Raw genomic sequence first — 24,584 nt, 5'->3', positions numbered from 1 at the left:
TCTGTCAGACATTTGCCGCCTGGCTGCTTGCCAAACTGGCCAAAATCACCATCACCACGATAACGTTCTCACAAAGTTTGTCTGCGCTGCCCATTTTCAGAAGGATGACATCAAAAACATCAAAAAACACTTATTTGCTAGTAATTTGATGTTGAAGAAAGGAGCAGTCAAATCAAGAAAAGAGGAATGTCCGCTCACTGTTCCAATGCTCCCAAAAAGTGATTGGGACAGTAATGTTTCAGCCAAACATGGTCTTAGTCTGATGTGAAACAGTGAGCGGACATTCCTCTTTTCTTCATGTGATTGCTGTTTTTGTCCGACTCCTGTGTACAACATTTTGGATGTGTGTAAAACCTTTCCAGTTTTCCCAAGAAATGAACAGTACCATGTTTTCATGGACCAAGAAGTCACAAAGTCAGAAGTAAATGACACTAATGCTTGGTACCTTGGTTAGCTAACTTGTCTAGTTAGACAGATGAGCATGTTGGAGAAGTCAGACATCCTCCACTGGACGTATTGGACACGGCCAAACAGCTTGTTAGCCAGGCAGCATGTGAGCTGTGAAGTTTAGCTAAGCAACAGATTTAAAATCAGTAAAATTTCAAACTTTATCCTTTTACTTGGAAACATATACAACAACAATTTATGAACACATCTTTACAGAGATGATATGACATTCATGTTACTCTGGTGGAGGTAGAAAAAGAATCCTGTCCTGGTGAAAAGCTACACTTTTAAGATGTGCCTCAAAAATCTGTGTTATTCCAAACCAGGTCACAACAAAAGCAAAACTGTTGCAACCACGCTTTACAACCAAGGTACATGAATTGGAAACCCTTTATCCCAAAAGAGACACACACATGTGATGAAAATGACACATCCTTTTAAAGAATGTATATTCATGTTTCAGTGCAGCTTGTACTCCAATGTTCATGTGCACAGAACAAACCTGGGACAAAAAGTGTTTCCAAATAACTCTTAGCATTTGTTTGAAACTTTCTGGAATGCCAGATAAATTGAATTTACCACATTGGACAGTGCAATTAGTGCCAGAAAGTTGAGACAATCATCATAAAGTATTAGTATACTTTTTCTGTGATCTAATGACAACTTTTGAACTATTGTCCAGATGTAGTAAACCTCACCCATCTGGTACTCTAAGCAGGTTAAAATAGACATCAAATCTCATACAGATAGAGTACAAGTAAACCATGGCATGTTTCAAGCTTTACAACACACAAAGAAATAGCCAATATTCATATCACATGTACACAACACATACAGGCAGACAGACATACTCAACATGCACAGGTCACATTTACAGTACAATCACCAATTATTGACCCCCAATACCTTGTTCAGGCTGACACATTAGGAGCGAGTTTAAACACAAATTAAATAACAAACTACCTATACATTTAACAGCAGGGCTGGGGAGGTCACTTTCAAAATGTAATCTGTCCAATTACCTCCTTTAAATTACAATCAGCAACATAATTAATTGGAATACTCAAACGGGTAATGTAATCTGATTCTAGGAAGTCTTTTTACATATATCTGGGTTACTTTGTCAACCATAATTTAGAAAAAAAAAAAAGTTTCTTTCTATAATCTCTCAATCTAAATGCCTCTTTTCCTTCAACCAGGTTTCTGAGTGATATAAAAGGTAATTACGTATTTTTTCAAAATATCTGTAATCTGATCACTATGTTTTTACTGTAAGTGTAACAGACCGTTTTTTTTTGGAATCAGATTACTGTAATCCCATTACATGAAATTTGTTTCTCCCCAGCCCGGTTCAACGGATCACAATGTCTTTACGGTAACAGAGCTAAAACAGACAGGATAAAAGGAAAGAGAGAGTCGATGGTGATGTTTAGAGAGGGGGAAATAGTTCCAGCAGTGATAAAAGAAAGTAGAAACCAGAGAGAGAACGAACAGTTGTGACAGTCACAAGTTTGGGCCTCAGATGTTTATCTGATACACAAGTATACACCAGTAAACGATTTTGGAAAAGCTATGAAGCTTATCAGGAAGGAAGGAAAAACAGGAGACAGAAAGACTGTTGCTAATTTTAAGGTTATTATAAGTTAGCCTCAAATGAGACCCTCTGTTTCAAATAAGACTTTTAGCCATCGGGGGGAAACATATCACACAAATCTACACTTTTTTTTCTCCGCTTAATAGAGATGTAAACTGTACTCCTTTGTCTGGATGAGCGTCTTGCCCATTAAAGCTCAACTGGCAGAGCGCTGCAAAAGTTAGTGTTAAATTCCTGCTGCAGAGTCTTAGAGGCTTGTAATGAGGCTGGGAACACTGAAAACCTTATAATGTGTGTGTCTGTGTCCATCAACAGCCTCGTGTCCTGCTGAAGTGTCCTCGAGCAAGATACTGAACCTACCAAACTGCTCATTCATTGTAAGTCGCCCAGAGAAAATCAAATAAATGCCTAAAATGTAATGTCATAGATAGATGCAGTAGAACGTTTATTTTTTATGTGAAACTCTGACATCCAAACTGACCAGTTGGGGTCCTTTATGAATGAGAATATGTACCAATGACAAAATACACTCTAGTAAAAGCACAGAATTGTTATTTAACTTTTACAGTATTAACTCAGAGAGTGTTTCTTTCCAACGATACCCTGCTACACGTTCACAACCGCTAACAACAACTAAATCTTCTACTGTTAGTGCTGAGCAGTTGGGGGTCAAATATGTTTCTCAAGGGCACTTCGGCAACGGGAATTTCGGCAACCTTCTGGTCACTGGCTCACTTCTCTACACTTCTAGACAACCCCCACTTTTTGATTTTCCTACTTGACTGCATATAATTAAAGTACATTTTGGAATGCATGAGTGTGCAACATTTTTTTTTTAAAGACCCCATGAAATGGCACCTTTACTTCCTGGATTTGATGCATTAGCGCGGGACATAACGCAGTGAGGGATCATTCAAAAGTCTAAACCAATTAAATATCAGTCAGGGAGAGAAAGGCAATTTAATTTGACGGGAGGAGTGCGGAAGGGTGGGATTGTTCAAAAATCTGATGGTTTTATTGGTTAGAAATTTATATTTACGCCCACTGGTGCAGCATGAGGTCACCATTAAAGATACTGTGTTTTCCAGGAAGTAAAAGTAATGGGAGTTCATTTCATGGGGAATTTAACACACTTTGCCCCAGTATTTCAGTCCTTCAGTCATCAGAACTTATGTGAACAACCTCCATTGTTGTAGTGATAGTTATCATCATGGCACTGTGACACTTTTAGATAATAGTGCATGCCTCCATAAAGACATTTCCCTCCTATTGCTCCTATTTCAGTGGCAGTATAAGTAATACGCAGTCCATTATAACTCCGCCTTCCTGTTATCCAGTGGTATTTAAATTCTAATATTCTAATTGGTCAAACAACAGAAGCCAGAGTTTCCTTGCAGTTCCCGCTGGTGGAGCTGTTGGCCTGCCAGTCAGTCAGAGAGCCCGGGGCCACTTCTAAAACCCGCTCCTCAGAGCGCGGTGTGGGCGGAGCCACAGTGAGCGAGCTCTCCAGTCTGCCCTGCCACCCCGCCCCATTAACTCCCTTAACACTGTTCACCTCCGTGTTCCCGTTGGTCCTGCATGGGGCCTTGCAGTAGGCGTCCCTCCCTCCCCACCCTCTCCTCCCTCCCCAGCCCCCCTTGCCCCTCAGGCAGAGTATCTCCTGGAAGGCGTGCCTGAAGTCGGGGCTGCGGCAGTAGATGAGCGGGTTGAAGGCTGAGTTGGAGTAGCCCAGCCAGTTGAGGAGCCTGAAGAGCAGCTTCACGTCTCCCAGCCTGAGGAAGGTCATCAGGATGTTGAGGATGAAGAAGGGCAGCCAGCACAGCGTGAAGGTTCCCATGATGATACCCAGAGTTTTCACGGCTTTATGCTCCTTCAGACAGAACTTAAGACGCTTTGTGGCAGAATGCTTACCTTCCCCTTTTTCTGTTTTCTGTCTGTTCTCTCCTCCATTTTGTTTGCTCTCTCCTTTTCCATTCTGCTTATTCTTCCCGCCTCCTCCTCCCTTTTCCGCCCCTCCTTCTTCCCCCCCAGCGTCTCTGCCTCCTTTATTCGGCATGTTTAGTCTCTCCTCTCCTCCTCGTCCTCCCACCCCAGCTCCTGTCCTAAGCGTATCCATTGCAGGGCTTTCGCTGGGACTGGCCAGCTGTGCGTCGTAATGCAAGTGATAGAAGCGCCTCTCCCGCCCTCTGATCTTCTCCAGCTGTTTCTGGGCCTCCTGAAACACCCGGGTGTAGAGGAAAACCATCACCACCAGCGGCAGGTAGAACGACACCATCGAGGAAGACACCGCGTACGCTATGTTGGTGTTGAACTCGCAGCAGTACTCGTCGGCCAAGCAGCGGAGCGCCTCTTCCTCCTCGGACACCCACCACTCCATGTGGATGGGCAGAAAGGAGATGAGGGAGGCCACTGCCCAAACCCCGAGGACCACACCGAAGGCCCGACGCCTGGGCAGCAGCAGGAGAAAAGAGAGTAAAAAATAAGACCGATAAATAAATAGGTGAAGAATATTGTGTTGGTTTTACTAAAAGGGAGATGGCACCTAGGCACAAGATGCTAAATAAAGGATCTTCCTCTCATGCTTTGATTGCATCCTAAATGTGATGATCTGAAATAGTTGTACCTTGTTTTTTTTTTTGAGCTATTGGAACAGCTCACTTCCAAAATGCTATGAATCCATTTGGTAGAAAAAAAATCTATACCTTCAATTAATCATTTAATACCTCTATAAATGTCTGTTCTTTAAAGCGGTTTTCATTTTGGCAACGCAGGACTTAAATTACTTATCATCTTTTGAAAAGTAATTTGAACACTTTTTTCAAATGGTGAATTTAGAATTAAACTGTATTTTTTTGGGCATTTGGCATTTTTGCTTTTATTCGACAGATGAAAGTATAGAGAGACAGGAAAGACTGGGAGAGAGAGGGGGATGACATGACATAAAGGTCCCGGGCTGGATTCGAACCCAAGATGTCACCCTAGACCACTGATCCAACAGGACACCCCATGAAACTGTATTTTTGACAGATCTATACGACTTGAAACCACAAAGCCACACCCAAACAGCTCTGTCCTACCTGGTGAGCAGTGTCGGGTAGCGGAGCGGCGAGGTGATGGCCAGGTAGCGGTCCAGAGCGATCACACACAGCGTCTCGATGCTGGCCGTCACGCACAGCACGTCAGCTGCTGTCCACAGCTCGCACATGAGGTTTCCGAACTGCCAGGCGCCCAGCAGGATGTAGGTGGAGCCAAAGGGGACCACGACCACGCCCATGATGAGGTCAGCAGCGGCCAGTGAGGCGATGAAGAGATTGGTGACGGTTTGGAGCCGCTGGAACCGCAGGATGGCTGTGATCACCAACACATTGCCTGGACAACAGAAAAGATCTATTAATTGGCTTATTTGTAAAAGTCTCTTTTTAATGTGAACAAAAGCCAGATTGTTCAGACAATTACTAGTAGAATCAATCAATTAATCAATTAACCACTTCCTCATTAGCAATTATAGTTGTGTAACAGTTACCGAAGACTATGGCCAACACCAGGATGGCCATGGCAGCGCCCAGCAGCACCAGCTCTGCATCGCTGTACTCCGGAGACCAATCAGGAGAGAGCAGGGAGGAGTTGGTGTGCTGTGATTGGTTAGCCAGCGCTGACACAGCACTCACACTCTCCATGATCTGCAGTCATAACACAGAATAGAACACAACTCAAATTTGTTCACAGCAAACCTTGGCAAAAAAAATAGTTGGACATGTTTAAAATGTTTGAAGTAATATGAGTAACAGTGAAGCATTTAGCTCATCTTGTATGTGAGCGGTTTATTAGGTGCTTGGGAGGAGCCGGGCTCTGTGTGTTTGTTCATTTGTTCATGTGAAGCGCTTTTTGCAATGCGCACTGCTTACTGGGGAATTATAGTACGCACTGTTTAGGCGGCCCTGCATAAGGGAAGTACAGTGTGCACTCGTACACCAGGCAGTACTGTAGAAGTCAAACAAGCATCAGCCATGGAAGTATTTATTATGAACCAACATCCACCAACAGTTGGCATCATCCAACTGGAGGCTTGTGTGCTGTACATCCACATACCAGGAGGTAGCTTGGTGATTTTCTACCTGTAGCATGAGTTAAATATTCTCTTAGTTACAGCAACACTGTGCTACTACAGCACTTAACATGTGTTAACAGGTGGAAGGAGTTTTTAAAATCAGTGTAGTTTCACACAGTCCAATCATGCATACCCCCCACCCCACCCCTCTACCTGAGCACCTTGAAGTACATCCCATGTCGTTCAAATGTTAATTCATCTCAAATGCATTTCAGAACAGAACAGTTGCTAAAGGAGAACTATCACACCAATTGTAAGGCATGACGTTTAGGGGAGACCAGTGTGCTGAGTTAGCAATGGCAGCAATCAGGCAGTCAGAGAAATGACTGGTCATTATATATTACAATATTTTCCAGTGAAAAGCAGATAGTGTCTTTCATGTTTCTAATGCTGGCCAGGCAGTAGACAGGGAGGTAAATCTGCTGCTGTCTCATAAGTAGAGTTGGACGTCTTTGTGTTCTTTCACAGAGACATCTCAGGCATTATCTCCCTTGTTGATCAGTTGTATAAAGTTCAGCGGTCTGCATGCTGGTGTAACAGAGATGAAAAGGGTTTTAAACTCACTCCTCTGATGGGAATATTGTGTATAATTCAAGAGCATGCTTTTGAACTGGCTCCACTGGCATCACAGCTGGCTATCACACTGCCAAGCAGATGGGCTCCCAGTCCCCACAGTATTAACATATGTCTTGTATCTGGATTGTGTGTTGGTATGATTTAGCTAAATTGCATGTACAAATGGCATTAAAATGAGTCTCCTGTGTCCATATTGCTGTCAACTTGCCCTTTCCCTCACAAAGGAAGCATAATCTTATACAATAGGCGATATAAATATAGATACTTTTGTCAGGCCAAATTGACAGCAGACACCTGGTCTCACTTGTTCCCCATCCTATCCATTTTGATAAGTTATGCTTTTCAAATAGTCCTTGTTAGTTACGATCTGATCCGAGCTGCCTGCCACCTGTTTGCTTTGTGTGTGCTTCCTAGTTAGAGCCACATTTGGACGTGTATTTCCATTTGTGCAGTTGTAATATGTAGGAAAGACAACTGCATTTACAGTTTGCAGTTTTTTTTTGGCCAAAGGATGAGGTTTTTTGGGTGATCGGATCTTCTTAGCTCCAGTTACGCCTGGATTTATATGCAGGTTGGCTCTATTCCAACACAATCCAAACACTCATGACGCATGTTAATGCCAGCTGTGAAGAGCTTCATTGATTCAAAAGTGTTTGCCCAGTTTTCCAGTGGCCAATGAGGACAGTGTTGAATTTTGGGACCCAATTCAAAATGCCAAGGTGAACAATTACCAGCCCATGTAATGAAGCAACTTCATGTAATTATATATCAGAGACTAATTTTAGGTGACAGTCACTTGAATAAATTACTGTCCTAAAAAGAAACAAAGAAAACAAAACAAATATAGAACTGCACAAGCGTTTGTGTTTTACAAACTTACACTCCACCATTTCAAGCTAATGCTATGTTGTTGAACTACTTAAATATTACTTTTTATAGTTGACATCAAATTACATATGAGCTTATATTAGCACAGTGGGAGGATGCTGTCCGTCATGCTGCCTGCAGTCCACAACAGCTAATTTTGTGTTAGAAAATTTGTCATCATTCTAGAAATGTTCCCAACCTATTTACATCCGTAGAATACAGAGGTGTGCGGCTGTGTTGTAAGTGATGGAGCTGCTGCTAAGTTAATCACAGTCATTTTTAAAATCAATCTTTCATCAGTGGAGGTAAGGGGCCTATTTCAGTTGAAATGGATGAAGCATAGACACAATCTAATACATATCCAAAGAGAAATGAGAACTGGGTAATTTCATCTACCGCACTTATTAGTCATCTTTGTAATATGTGGAGTGTACTTGTTGCTGTCTTCACTAAGCCTGGGTGCTAATGAATTCTTAAGATAACCCTGCCACCATTTTCATTGACGACCCTTTAATGGTGCCTTGCGATCGCTCATTGCCTCTGTTGATTGGATCAATAATCTAGAGGGCTACCTGCCCCGATACACAGTCAAGCTTGTGAGAGCGGGTCTTCTCAGTCTGCTCTGCTTTCTGCCTGTGCCATTTAAACAGTGACACACACATAAAGACACTCAACCGGCACTCTGAGGCCGATAATCAAACACAAGAGATTTACTGAGACACAGATATCCCAATGTTTAGGGAGAGGCATTTGGGTGGTGGTGATGACTGAGCACTTAAACACACAACAACACACACACATACATGCACACATACGTGCACACACAAACACAGAGAGACACAAGTACACATGGGTACACACACACATGCGCGCACACACACACACACACACACACACACACAGAACACCCAGCACTGCTTTGTAGAATAAACTGATGAAAACAGACAAAGCTGAGAGGGAAGAGACATGTTTAGCTCTTTGTGAACACTTTGTGAAAAACACACAGACTGGACTATAGCACTTAATCACGCCAAGAGCTGCATCATAAAACATTATGCTGTCCTAATAAAATAAACCATATATATTAAGGATGAAATCTAGTTTGGATTTGGAATTGAATCAGAGAAACACCCTCACATAATGTGCTTTCTTGCTGCCAAATTATCTTTGGTCAGACGTCTTCTCTATTTAACTGTCAGAATAAAGAAAACACAATAAATATAACAGCTTATATGTAAATATTTTTGTGTATTCAATGACACTGTGTAAATTTAGTTTGTCTGCAACAACCACCACATCAAATTCCTGATACATGTAAATATACATATTAATTAAATTAAACCTCAATAATCAGTAAAGTAAATAATAATAAACATAATTTTAAATGGAAAGCCTTTTTCAATGCATACAATGCAAAAATGTATAAAATGGGTCAGTCACTCTAGGATCAACAATTTCGTTGTACTTCCTGATTCCCCTGATGGTTATTGAGCTGATCCCTACCCAATCACTTTAATGCTAAAATCACTTTAATGCTTGAATAATTCTGAAAGCTGTGAACCAACAGACACTATCTGCTGTATAAAAAGGACTTTGAAAGGGACATGACATCATCAAAAATTGGATTTCAGTGTAAACAGTTGCACAGTTCTGTCGATATAAGAACTGCACATACACATGCGAACACAGTGTGCAGGAAGCATATGTTGTTGTTGGAGTGTAAACCAGACTTAAACATGCAGTTAGGTTTCCTACCTCCAGACTCCGTCCAGTGTTTTTTAATCCAGTGATTTGGTAATCCACACGCTTTTAAATCCACAGCACAAAGTGTCATTATAGTGTTCTTGTCAGCAGCTGACGGTCTCTCTTCCTCTTTTGCTGAGTGTGAATGTCTGGTTTTGTGTGTGACCCTCTCTCTCTCTCTCGTTCTCATACACCCTCACATGTAAACACACTCTTTCAGCCCTTCACCACACTTGCCCTTTTGAAGCAGCTGAGCCAGTCACCCTTCTTATAGGCAAGCCCTGATGACATCACAGCGAGACAGTAGCCTATCAGTGTGCAAGGAATAGCTTGTAGTGTGTATCGCATGTCTGCAGCGCACTGAGAGCTCAAGAGCACTTAATGCCCTGTGGGAAAGATTACTTTTTTAACCTTTATTTATCCAGGGACGGTTTGCTGAGCTCTTTTTCAGCAACACCTACTTCACATTCATTTTGCTACACACATTCACACCTGGGAGCTACTCAGTCTTAACCACAGTCTGCTGTTGTTGTACTGAGCAGCTGTACTAGTGCAGCTGAAGGGTTGAAAGCATAATGGTGACCATTTTCAACCTGGACCCTATTTTCTTTTTCCATCCTGCCAAACAATTCTGCCCAAATCTTGTCAATTGCTTCACTATAGAGCTGCTTACATCTTGCTTGGCTGGGTGCGGCTCTCCAACACAGTCCTATAGGGCCAATGGACACCCACAAGCAGCCAAAGTATGTCTTTCTTCCAACATATTGATGCTTACTCTTAATTTTCAGACTTAATTTTCAGTTTATCCATGACCTGAAAACTTTCAGTATTTATTTTCACTACTTGATGCAGCGGTGCATGTAGACAGGCAACAAGTTCTCATGCAATGTTTGTATAAAATCTTGTTGTGGACCCTTGATTCATACTTTACCTACGCATTGATACTACTATACCCACACATGGCGAGCCGCATAACCTATCACTGTGCTAAAACAACTTAGGTTAAGGTTAGGGTTAGGGCTAAATAAGAAAAGAGAGCTGTGCACCCAGGCAACCAAGACATAATGCATTTCGGTAGTACACCTTCATCAGAGCACCAAAAGTAGCTCTGTGAAGCAGTTGACAAGATTTTGGTGGAATAAGATGGGAAAATAGTGTCCAGTTTGTTATGCCTTAAGTGCCTTGCAAAGGGCAACTTGACCATTATTGTTGACTTTCCCCACCTTTCCCAGCCGGTCACAATGCTGCTTTCTAACCTCTAACCGTCTGCTTTTCACTTACTCAACTTAAACTGAGTTGAACTGAGTGAACTGAAAGAAAATTGTAGAGGAACCCTGCGTTGCACAGTTTATTCAAACCCCTGAATTGGTGAAAGGTCTTTGCTAGTCTACCTGCTGCCCATATACACCAATGAGACAGAGTTACACATCAAACACATAAAACAGCATGAAATCACAGAATTATGGACTGCTACCAACAGGAGTTCAATAGATCAATGGTAGAGAATGGAGTTGGAGAATGGAGTTGATTCCCACTGTGGCCACGAATGCTAACTGTATATGTACTCATGCTAACCATATATGCACTCATGCTAACCATATATGCACTCATGCTAACCATATATGCACTCATGCTAACGTATTTGCACTCATACTAACCATATATGCACTCATGCTAACGTATTTGCACTCATGCTAACCATATATGCACTCATGCTAACGTATACACTCATGCTCCTTTGGCGCTATGGATAAAAGCATCTCACAAATGGCATATGTTAAGTTCATGACACACTTGCTCTGACTGGACATGTTTGTTCAGCCATTCATTTTGTCTGTGTAGGGAATAGTTTTATTTTGTCTGAAAAGAGGTAGAGTCATATTCAGCTCTCAGCACATCTTATTTTTTCTGTTTCCACATCAGTGACATGCATATTTATACTTCCTTCACATTATCCAGTGTCACTTCAAATATTTTCATCACGTGTCAGCATGAGTTTGTTCTTTAGCTTTAGGAAGGAAGGAAACAGACAGACAAACCTGTCTTTATTTGTCACAAACAACCACAATGCACAGGGAGAACATGCAAACTCCACACAGAAAGGCCCTTTTTTACGAGGTAACCCACCTGGGCACTAGGCATGGGGGGGGAACATGCCCCCAGTGCCAACAGCGACCCAGGCGGGAATCGAACCCAGGACCTTCTTGCTGTGAGGCGACACTCCACCACCGTGCCCTCCAGGTGGTATGTGGGTCACATCCTCCAGTGTAAATACATCATCAGTTTCTTCTCAACCTTTTCATACATGTGTAAATGGCACATGAGGAACAGGAAGAAAATTGCCATGTAATTAAGTATATAATAAGTTCAGGACAGCATGTTGACCCTTGTATATTCCTTGAAATCAGTGGCTTCTGTTTAAGTCATTTCTGGTTTAATTGGGTTTTACTACAAACACAAAGCACATGATAACGTTGGCGAAATGGGACAAAACCACAACACTCATTGTGTAGTTGTGACCTACTGTACATCGAGGATCTTCCTGAAGATCAGTCAGTCTGATAGTAGCTGTGTGGAGTATGTAGGTTAATATGTAACAAACACATGAATGGATGGATGGATGGTTTGAAGGAGAGAGTTGAATGCCTGAAGATATGGATGAGCAGATACATTAATGGGTGGATAGGCATATAAATGAACAACCTCAATCTCTAAATTCAAAACATCCCTTTACATTTGTTTACTTTATCAAATGTGCCTCAACAGTGCAGTGCTACATGTGCTACAATTTAGCTCCTACTGGCAAACTTTTTTAAGCCATTTCAGAAAAAAACTTTTTCCCAGCCAAACATACCTATCTTATACCTACTTTGCACTTTGTTGTTATTGGTGGTGCATGATTATTTTAGGGCTACAGGAATGTATTTTATGCTTGTACTGATGTCACTAAGAGATTGTAGGATTTTCATTAGGTCCTTGTTGAACTGTGTATATCTGTAATGCCTGTGGTAGTGGTAACCTTTATCAGCCAGTAGATAGCTCGTCAGTTACCGCTCCCGCTGTGGCCATTTTTCACTGCAGCTGCACTGGAAGATTACGTTTTCCAATTCCCATTTCACTATATTTCACATTGCTTGTGGAAGCGTTTTGCTAGCTAGTACAAGATTCATTTCAAGTTACCTGGTTTCCCGAAAAGGTAAGTCATGTAATTTAACAACGTTAGATTGCTTAATTTAAGTTTAGGATGTTGTTTATTGGCCTGGCTAATAGTATGTAAGTGCTAAAATTAGTTTTTGTAGTCGTGTGCTTATATTAGTTATTCGATTTTATTATTAAACATTTTTATTTTTATCTAAATGTTGTTTGCCATGATGCTCACAGCTGGCAAGCATGTATCAAGTGTGAAGCTAGTTTTCACTAGTTGCTTCTAACTGCCTGGGTGCTTCTTCTGGGTGCTAAGACCTTTACATTACTTATCATTGGGTTCTGGTAATGTTGGCAATTTAGGGATTCAACCTTATTCCACTGTTGCAGTGACTGTAAGTCTCTCTGGATAAATGGCAGCAAAATGCCTAAAATGTAAATGTGAGTGGGAACCAACAATAACTTTTAGCCTAGTACATTTTGTAGCATACAAAATGTACTAGGCTAAAATTTCAAGTTAATTAATTTCAAGAGTTCTTTATACATCACTGAACCAGCGTTCTGTCTTGTTTATGTTGAAGATGACCTGCTGACATTTTTCAACAAAAGCCACACACACGTACACAGAGACATGTACTTTTGCATGAAGAGCCCACTTGTGTGACAGTTGAAAAACACGCTGCCCAAGAGAATCCCTGATACTCTTATTTAACATCCTCGACCTAGAAGAGAACATGTTTGGTTGAGACTATAAACAACCTGTTACAAACAATGGATTCATTCATGCTGCCAAAGCAATTACCCTTTGTATTTATAATAAGAAATATGTGTGCATAAATTCAACATAAGTGCACATCTCTCTCACTCTCTCTCTCTCCGTGTCTCGCTTTCTCTCTGTGTGTCGCTCTCTCTCACTCACACACACACACACACACACACACACACACACACACACACACACACACCCATACACACACACATGTTTATGTATGTTATGTACAGTGTACAGACAGTAGAGAGGAAGCCAGAAGGATTTTACCGTCATGGTGTATTTCCACAGGATACACCCTGCCACACGCGTGCACACACACACACACACACACACACTGAAGGACTGTTTACCAGACCTTTTACAGGCATGAGATGAGCATTAGTTTTTCCATTTTGATTTCACTTTCAGTGTCCAACCAGATTGTATTGGTCAGCAGCTCTTTCACCAAGACAGAATGGCACAAGTACACTTAAACTGGAGAGATAGTCTAAGTAAAGTAAACTAGAGTCTAAGTCTAGTTTTAGTGTTTTCATTTTGCTGTCATCTCAATCATACAACGGTGTGCTTTCTCTTGCCAGAGGAAACAGGACAGGAAACATTTCAAGCAGATGGAACCGCAGTGAGAGCCTCACATTCTCTCTCTCTCTCTTCTTCTCTCTTTCTTCCTCGCACTTTCAGCCTTTATCTCTCATTCTTCTCTAATCACCTCTCCCTCCATGATGTGTTTTGGGTCATGTTTATCCAAGGGGGCCCAGACCTAAGCCAGTGTGGCCTAAAGGACTGTGTAGTGATAACCATTCCATGTGACCAGTTAAACGTTGCCTCACCATTGCCTGGATCAATTATGTTTCAACCCCCAGCTTATCATTCCTCATCATTCTGGTAGCACGGAGTGGCTTTGCTCATGTAAACACAGAGTCAGAGTGCTTGATGCCTGCAGAGGAAACCACTGCTGGTACCATGAAAAAGCCATATGGTCACATGACCAGTGAGCAAATACACATGAAAACCAAAATTGGTGATTCATGTGGCTGAAACCAGGCTAACCCGTTCTCTCTCTCTCCTCTACATATTCTCTCTCCCTGTTGTGGTTTTCTCTGTGCTCGCCTCTCCTTGCTGTGTTTTCCTATGGGAAAGGCGACCTGCTGTGTCTCTTCCACTACGGCCATATCCTCTTGTCTCGCCCCAACACATTCCACCAGTCCCTCTCTTCCGCTCCCCCTCCCATCCCTTCCTCTCCCTAACACTCCTTCTCCAACTCCTACAGCATCCATTACTTTCTTTCTGCACTCCTCCCTCTCCTCACAGCTCCATCTATCAGTATAGGACACGAGCCAAGCTATTTTTCTTAGTTAAGTGTTTGATTATCAATCAAGGAAACTACTTAAAGTAAGACAACGATGAGGAAAGTAAGAGAGGTTGTCCTGGTGGCTAATGTACATGCCGACATCTGTCTCATGGCCTTTGTTGTGAATTTTCTCCTCTGATCTTTCTTCTTATTCTCCAGCGAATCCAGTAAAACAGAAATGCTTTAAAATTCTTCAAAATAAGGCTTTTCTTGCCTCTGTATTGTGTAGGATCCGGGTTTTAGCGAGGATCATGCTTAATCCATAATGCATTTAAGTTGCTGCAAACTGTTGTACATAACGATCCTGTGGCTCAAATCTATTGCTATAAAACTGATTAGACGTAGTTATTGATTGTAATATTACAGCCTAAATTTTCATTTTTGGTGAAATGTTTTCATCACAAAAAACGCAGCTAGAAAAACATCTTGGCAAAGCAAGTTTTAGTTTATGCATGATTTATCTGTGCATAAATACCACAGAACAAATCCAACCCCTGCAACACCTGCAGTGCAATGCGATGCATCTGCAGCAAGATGGTGCAGCGGTGACAGATTCTCTCATTCGATCCCGGACTCAGCTGGGTGCAGAGTTAAAGATGTTAAAGATATTCTAAGCAGACCCATTCTGTGCATCCTGTACATGATGTGCATCGGTACTGTACTGTGTCCTGCTGCCATATATCCTACACTATTCTGCCCAGTTTGTAGCTCTTCTTTCCCACACCAAGGCCTAACAATATGTCTCCATGTAAAATGGAAAAAAAACAGTCAAAATGAAATTTAAAAAAAATCCAGATCATAAATAATGTGCTGAGATAGAGGAATAGATTTCTACTCTACTGGTGATGCATGACTCACCAAAAAGTGTATCGTGCCAAAAAAAAAAGGGGGGGGGGGGGGGGGAGTTTTTTGACTATATTCTGAACATTTGCTCTCATCTGTGTAGCACTTTGGTTTTGCTTTTTTTTTAGTCCATACAATCAAAATGCATGAAAGTCAAAACAATACTGCCAAAGCAATAATCCCTTATCTAATCTCTCTCTCTCTCTCTCTCTCTCTCTCTCTCTCTCTCTCTCTCTCTCTCTCTCTCTCTCTCTCTCATCATCTCCGGCTCAACCCTTGTTTTTTCTCTTCTCTTTCTCCTCTCCTATACTGTGTTTATGTGTTTTTTTCAGCCGACAGAGAGTTGCTTTGACAGATGTGATGATTAGAAGGGTCAAACGAGGTGGCAAGAAAACTTCAGGGTCACAAACAACATATAGATACACAGAATGAACTTTGTTTTGCAGCACTTTTCAGCAGTCACAAAAGTCGGCCCTTCATGTATGCAAATATGTGTGTTTGTATGCGTGTGAGTATGCGTTCCTGTTTGTGTGTGTGTGTGTGTGTGTGTGTGTGTGTGTGTGTGTGTGTGTGTTGACAGGTGAAGAGAAGGGAAATGACTGTTCTATTTCTTACAGATCAGGACTGAGGGATTTGAACGGAAAGATAAACACACACTTCCTGCCAGTCAGCACCTCTCATTCCCTCCTCTCTCTCTCTCTCTCTCTCTCTCTCTCTCTTTTCTCTCCGTCATCATTGTCACTCTCTCTCTTCCTCTCTTTCTTTCCTCTCTTTCCATCGCTCACCCTCTCTGCCTCTTTCTCTCCTCTCTGTCTCTCTTTGCACCTCTCCTTCATCGCTCTCTCCTCTCTCATCTCCCCTCTCTCTTCTCTTTCATCGCTCTCCCTCTCTCCATCACTCCCTCTCATCACTCTCTCTGTCTCTGTTTCTTCCGCTGTCTCCCTCTTGTATAACTCTTCTGCTCTGTTGCTCATCTTTCATCTCTCCCTTTCTTCTTCCCTCTCCCTGCACTTTGATCGCTCTCCTTTTTTCTCTGATTGTGTCTGTTGTCATCCCTTTATCACGATGAAGTAGTATTGTAAAAAAAAAAACCTATTTGGAGCTGTCTTGAATTATACTATCATTCATTTCAACAGCTTCAAAAGTAGCTATGCTACTACAAGATAAATTACAGTAAAGGAATGCATCAAGTTTTTGGGAGATTGGATCTAACCCTAACCCTAATTTAAACACAAAAACAAAACATAAAAGTGACAGTAGGCGACTAACATTATCCAAAGCAAGATGACTGACCTTTTAGTAATAAAAAAGTTGTTTGTGGTTTTTATATGAACTGTAGCTTCAGAAATTAAATCAACTGATGAAACCAGGTTTATTTTTGGAACTATTTCGACCATGTATTCATCCGCTGCCCAATGATTTTTAGCTGTACACAGTCTCCCACTGTCCATCACGTTTATTTTCTATGGAAACAGGGAAAATAGTCCCCAGTAAATCAAAATAGTATGTTATTTTTCTATCATATTTTGTGTAAATTTACCAAACTACAGATAATTGGCAGACTTATTTAAAATGATCATTTAGCATTAGGGCCGCTACAAGTTGTTTTCTCACTTTTGAGATGGTCGCCTACCATCACTCAACATAGTGTATGTGCTAAAGTGTTAGCATGGAGCCGGGGACACATGGATTATTTTGGTGTTTATGTTCTCATCACTCAACAGGTAAATTGACCAATGGGCCAAAACTTGGCATATTCCTTTGATCTTTACTGACTGAAATGTATTCACCCATTATGCTGTTAAATCAGGGTAAGACCTGGGTCAAATAGTATTTGGGTGAAGCAACTGAAACTCGCACACTAGTCAAAAATGGTGTCTCTGTTGCTTCACCCTTATTTGTAATATGAGTAATATTCAAGGACTACTTTTAGCGCACAGACATCTTTTTGCTGTCTTTGTCAAACAATATTTGCAAATACTTTTTGAGATAAATGGTTTTCTCCCTCAAAGTTGAGACAATAATCGGAAACTGAAAATTAAATGTATTAGATGTATATACTGTATGTGATTGACAACTTAACTGACACTATCTGAATGGCCCTGATACTGTGAGCCCCACCCATCTGGTGCTCCCTGCAGGTTAAAACAAACACTGAATATCATTTGTGAATTTGACCAGGTCAGATCCAGGTTTGTTGCTTCCTGTTGTCTCATCTAACTCCCCATGGTGGACATAAGATAGAGAATAATCCTTTACAGTACTGTCCTGATACTTTACTGTACTCCACTGGCTTAGACAATTCCTGTCTCTCCAAACACAGCTGCTTGAACTGTATTGGAAATGTACCAAAGGCAGTATGAAAAACTGGCTCCACACCCAGGTTTTCCACGTGGGAGTGAAGCAGCAGTCAGGCAGGGGAGATGTTTAGGCTTACAGGCATGTCTAAGTCTAATCTGCTGCACAAGCACACTTCAGAACGACGCCGCCGGTCCGTTTGAAAAATATACTCTGAAGTGTAAGAAATACCATTTCTATCCAAGTGAAATTATTTGTCTCCTTGTACCTTTTCAGAAAAGGTTGGATTGTAATCTGCTTCACATTATTATATCATACAAAAATGATCGACTTCAATCGTATGGATTTCTCCCTGTGATTATTTTATCAATATTTCCTATGATACACGACACTGTTGATCCAGTGGAATTAGTACAACAACATGTGTCTTGGTAGCATGATGGTTATCATAACCACCATCTGATATAATGTAAACACATCATAGCAGAAAGCCCTGAGGTGATTTTAACATGAAGTTGTGTGAGAGAGACAAGACTCCAGCAAAACTTCACTGCAGGAATGACTTTTCACTTCATATTTTGGGAGAATGTAAGGAAACATATATTATTAAACATATATTATTAATTGTTGTTATCCCTATGGCTAGATCTGTTTACCTTACCTTTTGCTTTTTAGTGTTTTATTTGTATTATGATGTTTTTTATTACTTTCACCTCACTGGTCTATTGATCTGTCCTTTGTTCTTTTATCTCTCTTGATTGTGAAGCACTTTGTTGCTTTATTTTGTTTGTGAAGCACGTTGTAACTTTGTTTTGAAAAGTGTTATATAAATAAATATACTTTCATATTCTCAAACTATAAATCTGAATTTGCTGTAGCATGTCTGCCCATGACCTCTGACCTCTACTCTCCAATTTATCACCTGAGTCAGAATGCCTACTAATGACCCTTAACCCCCGGGGGGCGAGTAGAGCTAGATAGATGACTGACAAACCTGACGCACACACACCCACACACACACACACACACACACGCACAATGTAACCTCACCTTCACCTTGTCCCATTTCCTGGCTCTGACTCTCTCTCACACACACGCACACGCACATTGTATTAGCTATTCCAGCTATTCCGTTAAAGTCTTATATGTTATGAAGAGAAACCAATGTTTTCTCTTCCACTTTACTCAAGAGGATGAACATGTTGGAATTGATTTTTCCATTGATCTTTCACTTGTTCGGGGTACAGTTAGTAAAGCAATCCAGCAGATTTTCAATCCGACCCGGTGACACAATGTCAGATGCAGTGTAGAGGCCATGAGGCTCCCAGTCCTCCCAGCTGTGGCCTCGTTTGTTTACGATACTTGTGAAAATTATAATATCTCAAAATGAACTGTAATGATTTACAGTACTGATGTTAAAATGCTACATGCAGCACCTTTAATATGAAGCAGTAGCACCAGTCCTAGCCTGCATGTGTCTCTTTTCTTTCTTGACCAAACACCATGAGAGCAGGATTCTGTCAAATGTGGTTGAAAGTACGCTTGTTCCCCATTTGAAATTCACAGGCATGTGAACGCAAACACACACACACACACACACACACACACACACACACACATACACATTCACACACAGGCAAACCAAGTGGAACAGTGTGCCCTATTCAACTTCTGCTTCTGACCAGCAGCTATATTTCACTTCATCTTTTAAAGACAATAACAGGCATTCTCTGTATCGTCCCTGTCAAACTAACTAACTCAACTGCACCTCCAGTGTTTTATAGTAAATATTGGAAATTCCATTGCTAACATTACTTGATCATCCTTCCCATCATTACAATTTCAGGAAGCATTTAAAATTTGAACAACCACAAAAGTAGTTAATAGTTTCCTGTAGTACTTTTCCCCCCTGCAAATTCAGGTCCTATAGTTCAGGATCCCAGTTTAAAATTGCATTCAAATAATATTCCAGATGCACAGACAGGCTTACAACAGCTTTTAACAAGATTGTATTAAATGATTTGTCTGCTGTCTACTCTCAATAGTAGATATTATTTCATTTAAGTTGATAATTGCATTTGAACAAATGTTATTGTCTTTATCAGAAAATATGATTATCAACGCACACGCGCACGCACACACCACACACACACACAAAAGTACACACAGTAAACTATAGCGTTCAGTGCTGTTGCCAGACATTGTTCTTATGATGCGTCTCACTATAGTGTGTCCCAAATACTTTTAAATAGGCAGACTGACTTTACAATAGGACATTAATCACATCTGAGACCCCCTCCTGCCGCCACACACACACACACACACACACACACACACACACACACACACACACACACACACACACACACACCGTGTAATTTTCCAGTTTACATATTGTTTTTCTGGCCTCCGTCAGTGGGATTTCCCTCTAAATTCTTCAGCCAAGACCTAAAGCTCGACTCAGTGATGTGAAGCCAGGGTGACTGATGTTTACAGAAAAAAGATCTTCAACCAGTCTAGACTCCACACCATGACAGAGACCACAGACCTAATTAGAGTGAACTCCAGTTTATAGAGATAGATATAGAGATTATAGAGATAATAGATTCTGTTACAAAGTGCTATAAATCGACCTTGAAAATAAAAGTGACACCTTACCTTTCTTGCTCAATATCTCAAAAATACAAATAGGCTAATTACACTGTCAAAAATGTCACCATTTTGTGAGTAAAGGTATTAGGATATACAAAGTAACTTCAATAGTCATTCTATGTACTTTGAAACGGAGGATATCTCATTATGGAGGGAAAGTGTTCTCTTCCTTTCTTGTGCTGCAGCATCAGTACTGGAGGAGCTAGAAAGAGTCTGTGGTCTGCCAGAGTCTGCAGGAAGTGTCCTGCACATTGTTTTGAATTACAGGGAGGGAAGTGGGCTGAAAGAGATTGAAAGGTAACTACATGTTAGCTGCTAACATGTTGAGTCTTTGTTTTGGAGCACTGTTAGAAGAGAAGAGAAGAGAAGAGAAGAGAAGAGAAGAGAAGAGTTATTTTTGTTTTAATGACAAATAATGTTTGATGCAAAATCTAGATTATGATAATAACTCAATTCAAACTACAGTGTCTAAATTGTGTCATTGTGTCATCACTACAGTGTCATTTTTTAAAATATTAACTGGATTTTGGAGGCAAAGAAATCCAAAAGTCACTGAAACTAGGTAGCTAGTTATCAGAGTATGTTATTGAATTTGAGTATTCCAGTAGAATATTAATGTATAGAATCAGTAATTTCTAATGCTTTGAAATGAATACTCCAAATCCTGGTGACAGCATTGCATGAACCAGAATCAAACCCACGCAATGCAAGTGCATGGACAATAAGCAGGATTGAGTCCCAGTAGGTTGTAGGAATCCTCAGACTGATCTGGGTTCATTGTTATTTCTCATTTAACTAATGACACGAAAACCAGTCTGGGAGGTTGAACCCTCAACTCAAAGCAACTCCGGCTCTCTTCTGTCAGGATGTCCCTTCCCTCGAGGTCTTCTTAACTAACACCGCCACCTTTTGGAGGCTCCATGCAGCTACATGTGATGATCCAGCTCTGTAGTTGATAAACTTTCACTTCTTCAAGATTTTTTAGAATTTATGGCACAATAGTCTCATAGCCAGAGAGTGTGATTTACTAACGTTGCATTTCCCAGACTGAAACATGAACTTGTGTTTATTTATTCAGTTAGGCTACTTAAGAGAGTGTTACTGACAGTGCTACTCCTTATCCGTCCTGCCCATCATAAGTTAGTTAAAGTTAAAGTTGGCCTATGCAGTCATGTATGAGAGGGTAAATTGTCAGTAAAATTACGAATTTATCTACACATGAACCCGGGGCTTTTGTTCTTGGACTTGTTCCCTGCAAGTTTTGTTGGTAATCCAGACATGCAAAGACCTCTTTCTGCAAAAAACAAAAAGGAATTTGATCATTTTATGCAGTCTTATCAAACTGTAGTTCGTGGTCCAACCCTTAAATAAAAAAAACAACAACCATAGCCCTATAATACGTTTTATATCCTACAGATATCACAGCAAACATCAAAATATCATACAGCTATGATCAGAAAAATCCTACAGTAATACCGAGGAAGATTAAAAAAAAAAAAAAAAAAATACTATAAAATATGATAAGATCACTATTGATGAGCACATATACTCCATTGTTCCCTATAGGAATATTATGGGAATATTATAGTGAAATCATTAAAAAAAAAAACATTAAAGTGATCAATTCACTATAAACTCACTACTGAGACACATATACATTTAAACTCCCTGTAGGAATATTATAGGAATTTTTCATGAGCTATTTGACATGAAAAAGTCTAGGATCTCCTGTTAATTTAGCCTGAGCCATGCAGGCTAAAGCCGGTGCTTTCCTGATAGTTTGGAGTTCAGACACTGTTGGGCGCTCTTGGGCCGCGAGAGGAGCCCGTCCTGCCCGGTACAGCCGCTCCAGCTCCGAGTCTCAAACCAAACTCTCCAGCATTTCAGGCTTCACACCGGAGCGCACGGGCATGCCGGCGACCACGGGAGCGCACTGACTGTCTGGGGCGGGGGGACGGATGCTCGTGCACCGGCCCTGCTGTGGGAGCTATGGGACCGCTGGTTTTGGAGAGGGAGAGGCGGAGGGGAAGGCGTGAGGAGGAGGATAGTGCTGTCAATCCGGATTTAACCAAATCCGCAACCGGCTGTCGTTACGCAGGGAGGAGAGGTAGCGCCTGGCAGTAATCCGCTTGCCAGGAGGAGCAGGGAAGCCCTATCCAGAGAGAGAGAGAGAGACTGAGAGAGACTGAGAGAGAGAGAGAGAGAGAGAGAGAGAGAGAGAGAGAGAGAGTTTTTAGGGCGCCCGGCACTGAGCTGGGCAGGGACAGGGAGAGTTGACAGGAGTCTCTGGTGATATTTGGAGCTTTTGTCTTGCTGTCTGAAGCCTAAATAAACTGACTCATACACACAGTTATCTTCGAGCCTTCAACTGCTGGAATTCCACTTTTTTTACATGGCAGATGCATCATGAGTGGGCCGACGAAAGGTAAGAAATGTGTATGGGTGTGGGTGTATAGGTGTTCATGTGTGTTAGAGGTTGGGTGGGCGTGTGAGTGTACATATGTGGCTGTGTGTGTGTGTGTGTGTGTGTGTGTGTGTGTGTGTGTGTATGTGTGTTTGTGCGTGCGTGTGTGTGCGTGTGTGTATGTGTATGAGTCATATGCCACCTAGGTCAGCTGTAACCTACTTCTTTAATCTGCCTAATCAATAACAAGTGTCCTGGGAGAGTTTAACCTCAAATAGACATCACAGCCCTTTACTGAGGTATTGATCACTGACTCCCTTATTGATACTGTATTTCATCATGCCATTAGATCTCTGTCAGTGAAGATTAGCCTCTCTGTTGAAACGGATACTGATATTATGTATTGACAGCTGACAGCATTCATCAGTATTTTTGTCATTGCCAGTAGTTTTTGTGTTGCCAGTTCTGGTGACAGTATGCAGATTGTATGGATTGATACAGATTTTTCTGGTATTGATAACAACCGGGGCTTTCCTCAACTAATGAAATTCCTACTTGACTTACAGTCATAAGATTCTGTCTGAGCATTGTTCCTCTGCAAATCAATTCCTCTGCAATCAAATGGGCTTGTTCAAATCTTGAGTTTTTCAATGTTTATTTGTCAGGCCAGATAGGTGCTTAAGAAGTTAATAAATTGAGGGGTGTAGATTTTTTTTGCAAGAAATAATTAATGCAGTATTTAAAAATGTGGTAACACTTTAGATTAGGGAACACATATTAACTATTAACTATGGGTTTTCCCTCAATTTCCCTCAATAATATGTGATACTCACACCTTATAAGCCCCATACTGATCAAAGCATACTAAAGAGGTCAATTCATGTCAACAACTTCTTTACTGACTGCTATAAACACTAATTAGGAGGCTATTGAGGGAAAACCCCAAATGTGCAGAATAAGGTGCTAATAAGTGGTTTGTAATGACTAATAATGAACCAATACACTGCTAATATGCATGTCAAAAAGCAACTTATTAATAGTTAATATGTGTTCCCTAATCTAAAGTGTTACTAAAAATGTATTCAAAACAACTATTCAAGTAAGACAGTCCAAAAGGCTCCTAACGACTGATCAGTTGGCTATTGGTCTCAGTGGAAGAAGCCACAACCTGGTTTCCAGTCCAGGATATCAACCTGCTGCCAGCTGGTCACAGTGCTACACTTTGCACCAGGCTGTCACATCGTCAAACCTTCCACCCAATAGAGATATTTAGCTTTATAAGGGCTCCGGCTGGGCTACACTCCGATACAACTACGTTCATGTCAGCGTGGTAGTGGGGCCATGGTCGAGCGATTATAACCCCAAAATCTCCCATAGAAAGGGGGGGATTATCTTTTGGCTGACTGGTTTGGATCCCTACATGGGAGACCTTGGTTTTAATCCAGTCTGTTTATCTACAGCATCAAAGGTCAACTCAGCGCCGGGACGTTAAGCTGCCTGAACAGTAAAGCAGCACCCCATAGATTCACCACAGACTACACAGAGATGCAAAACCTGAACTCCTGCGCTCATATACTGACACAATAACAAGGTTGGGGAAAATATTTGAGGAAATTAACGATATGGTGGGCAGACTTGGTGCCAGTTACCACTCTAACACACACACACTGGTAATTATAGTTTATCTCAATTCACACATGTTCTTCTTTCTTTCTATTCTGTTTCATTGAAGTCTGCAAAAGCATCAGGACTTCAGGACTCATTCCATGCACACTGAACTTCCTTAAA

At 41.2% G+C, this 24,584-nt stretch overlaps 2 protein-coding genes across 2 annotated transcripts in view; one reads left to right on the top strand and one right to left on the bottom strand.

The window, feature by feature from the left end:
• Positions 1 to 3,288: 3,288 nt before the first annotated feature.
• adrb2b (adrenoceptor beta 2, surface b) lies at positions 3,289 to 22,304 on the bottom strand. Its single transcript, XM_071906200.2, has 4 exons — positions 22,260 to 22,304; positions 5,565 to 5,721; positions 5,119 to 5,410; positions 3,289 to 4,488 (listed from the first exon to the last, which is right to left on the bottom strand). The coding sequence occupies exons 1-4, from the start codon at positions 22,302 to 22,304 to the stop codon at positions 3,408 to 3,410; spliced, it is 1,575 nt and encodes a 524-aa protein (XP_071762301.2). The 3' UTR covers positions 3,289 to 3,407.
• A 494-nt stretch (positions 22,305 to 22,798) lies between these two features.
• LOC139917142 (actin-binding LIM protein 3-like) overlaps positions 22,799 to 24,584 on the top strand; it is a 44,329-nt gene continuing 42,543 nt past the window's right edge. Inside the window, exon 1 of the mRNA XM_078286394.1 lies at positions 22,799 to 22,817. Coding sequence (XP_078142520.1) covers positions 22,799 to 22,817 — 19 coding nt within the window. The remainder of the gene's footprint in view (positions 22,818 to 24,584) is intronic.

This window comes from Centroberyx gerrardi, chromosome 11 (genome assembly GCF_048128805.1).
Source record: "Centroberyx gerrardi isolate f3 chromosome 11, fCenGer3.hap1.cur.20231027, whole genome shotgun sequence".
Lineage (NCBI taxonomy): Eukaryota > Metazoa > Chordata > Actinopteri > Beryciformes > Berycidae > Centroberyx > Centroberyx gerrardi.
Note: the sequence above shows the minus strand (reverse complement) of the source record. Positions and strands in the feature narration are given on the sequence as shown.